At 57.1% G+C, this 1470-nt stretch overlaps 1 protein-coding gene across 5 annotated transcripts in view; it reads right to left on the reverse strand.

Annotated features, from left to right (window-relative positions):
- The window catches only part of CEP164 (centrosomal protein 164), a 56776-nt gene that overhangs the window by 45699 nt on the left and 9607 nt on the right, over positions 1-1470 (reverse strand). For 4 of the 5 annotated variants that reach the window (XR_004841728.1, XM_035892491.1, XM_035892488.1 and 1 more), the window contains one exon: positions 1073-1180. The exons of the other annotated variant lie outside the window; for it this stretch is intronic. Coding sequence is in view for 3 of the 4 variants with exons in the window: in XM_035892491.1 (XP_035748384.1) it covers positions 1073-1180 (108 nt within the window). In the remaining variant the exon portion in view is untranslated. The remainder of the gene's footprint in view (positions 1-1072; positions 1181-1470) is intronic. 5 annotated transcript variants of the gene reach the window in all.

Raw genomic sequence — 1470 nt, forward strand, 5'->3', positions numbered from 1 at the left:
TTTTGGGCAGGCTCGCGTTAGAGCTCTCCTGGGGACCTCTCTCCAGGACATCCCAGCGCCCAAGAGCAGACCCGCCACACGAGACCCGTCAGCATTCTCGGGCTTCACAACAGTACGCGGCTATTTCCCTTCGAGGAGCACGCACGCCAAAGAGACTACACCAGCGTACCCAGTAATACTCTGCACACACACCAGCGGCCTCTCCAGGCAAGTTTGCCTCAGTTACTGCAACATCCCAGAATCATGTCTTTAGCTGGTAGAATACGATTTTAAGGACAGATACAGACAAGACTTTTGGTACCTTTACACCTTAATGACCGCAAATGCAGCCCCCCAGAAGAGGGAACTGTGCAGAGGTGGAGGAGGGAGGTTCTCCTCGTGCAAAACCAGACTACGGATTTTCTATGGATTTCAGAGGTGGGACGAGTCACTCGGGGTATACTCGGCTATAGCTGATCCTTCCACAAGCTGTAGCACCTTTTACCGGCGGCTGAGTGACACTAAGCGATGTGAAACTTCTGCCTATCGAACCATTGCTTCCAGTGTCCAGCATGAGCCTGGAGAAAAGCATGTTGATAGCACTGGGACCAGCTTTGGGAAAGGCACCTGGTCTGGAGATGAACGGGCAGCGTGAACAGCAGCCACCAAAAGGGAATCCTCCCCACCCAGGCAACAGGATGACCACGCCACCTCTTTGGACTTCAACAGGTTGAATGTGAGATATTGTCACAAAAAAATTCACATTCTTTCTACCTTTAAAAGGAAAAAAAACCTCCTCCGGCGTACCGATTGCCCTTGAGAGGTGGCGTGCTCCCCCCTCGCGCACGGACTTCGGGCTGTTCTCAGGCACAGCGGTACAGGGCGGGGGTGAGGTTTGCCAGACTCAGCTGGGCAGAATTTGCCCCTGGTGTTTAAGTGTACACCTCTCTCCATGCAGGTAATACTTTAACCAGCAAAAGAAACAAGCTGAGCGACTATCAGATCCACAGCACACCACTAGAAGCTGCCTACTGCATGCAAAGCTTCGGTGACATCACGCAAGCAGGACCGTGATGTCAGAGCCACTCATCACCTCGCTCAGGCTGCCAGCTTCCTCTGCAGGGCTCCTTCGGTGCTGGAGAGCAGCTTCAGCGGCATCAGCTGCCCGGCTGCCACGGTGCTCCTCTGCTTTGCTGTTCTCCTGGAGGGTGGGGTAACACATCCACCAGCCAAGGTCCCCACGCCACCTTCCCCAGCCGGTAGCGTCACCCGCCAGGGACAGGCCACCCCTGCCCGCCACCCACCGCCGCACCCCTGGCGCAGAAAGCTCGCCAGCTGAACGGCTTTCCAACCCGCGCTCGGGAGCGTGCAGGCCCCGGTGCCCAAACGTCACCCTGGGTGTGCTCTGCACGCTTTCCTGCTGCGCTTTTCCTGCCAGCCGGCTCTGCTGCCAGGCTCGTCCCAGCTCAGGACCCCCGGGAGCCGTGGCTC

This window comes from Egretta garzetta, unplaced genomic scaffold, assembly GCF_000687185.1.
Source record: "Egretta garzetta isolate BGI_Z169 unplaced genomic scaffold, ASM68718v1 scaffold134, whole genome shotgun sequence".
Taxonomy (NCBI): Eukaryota; Metazoa; Chordata; class Aves; order Pelecaniformes; family Ardeidae; genus Egretta; species Egretta garzetta.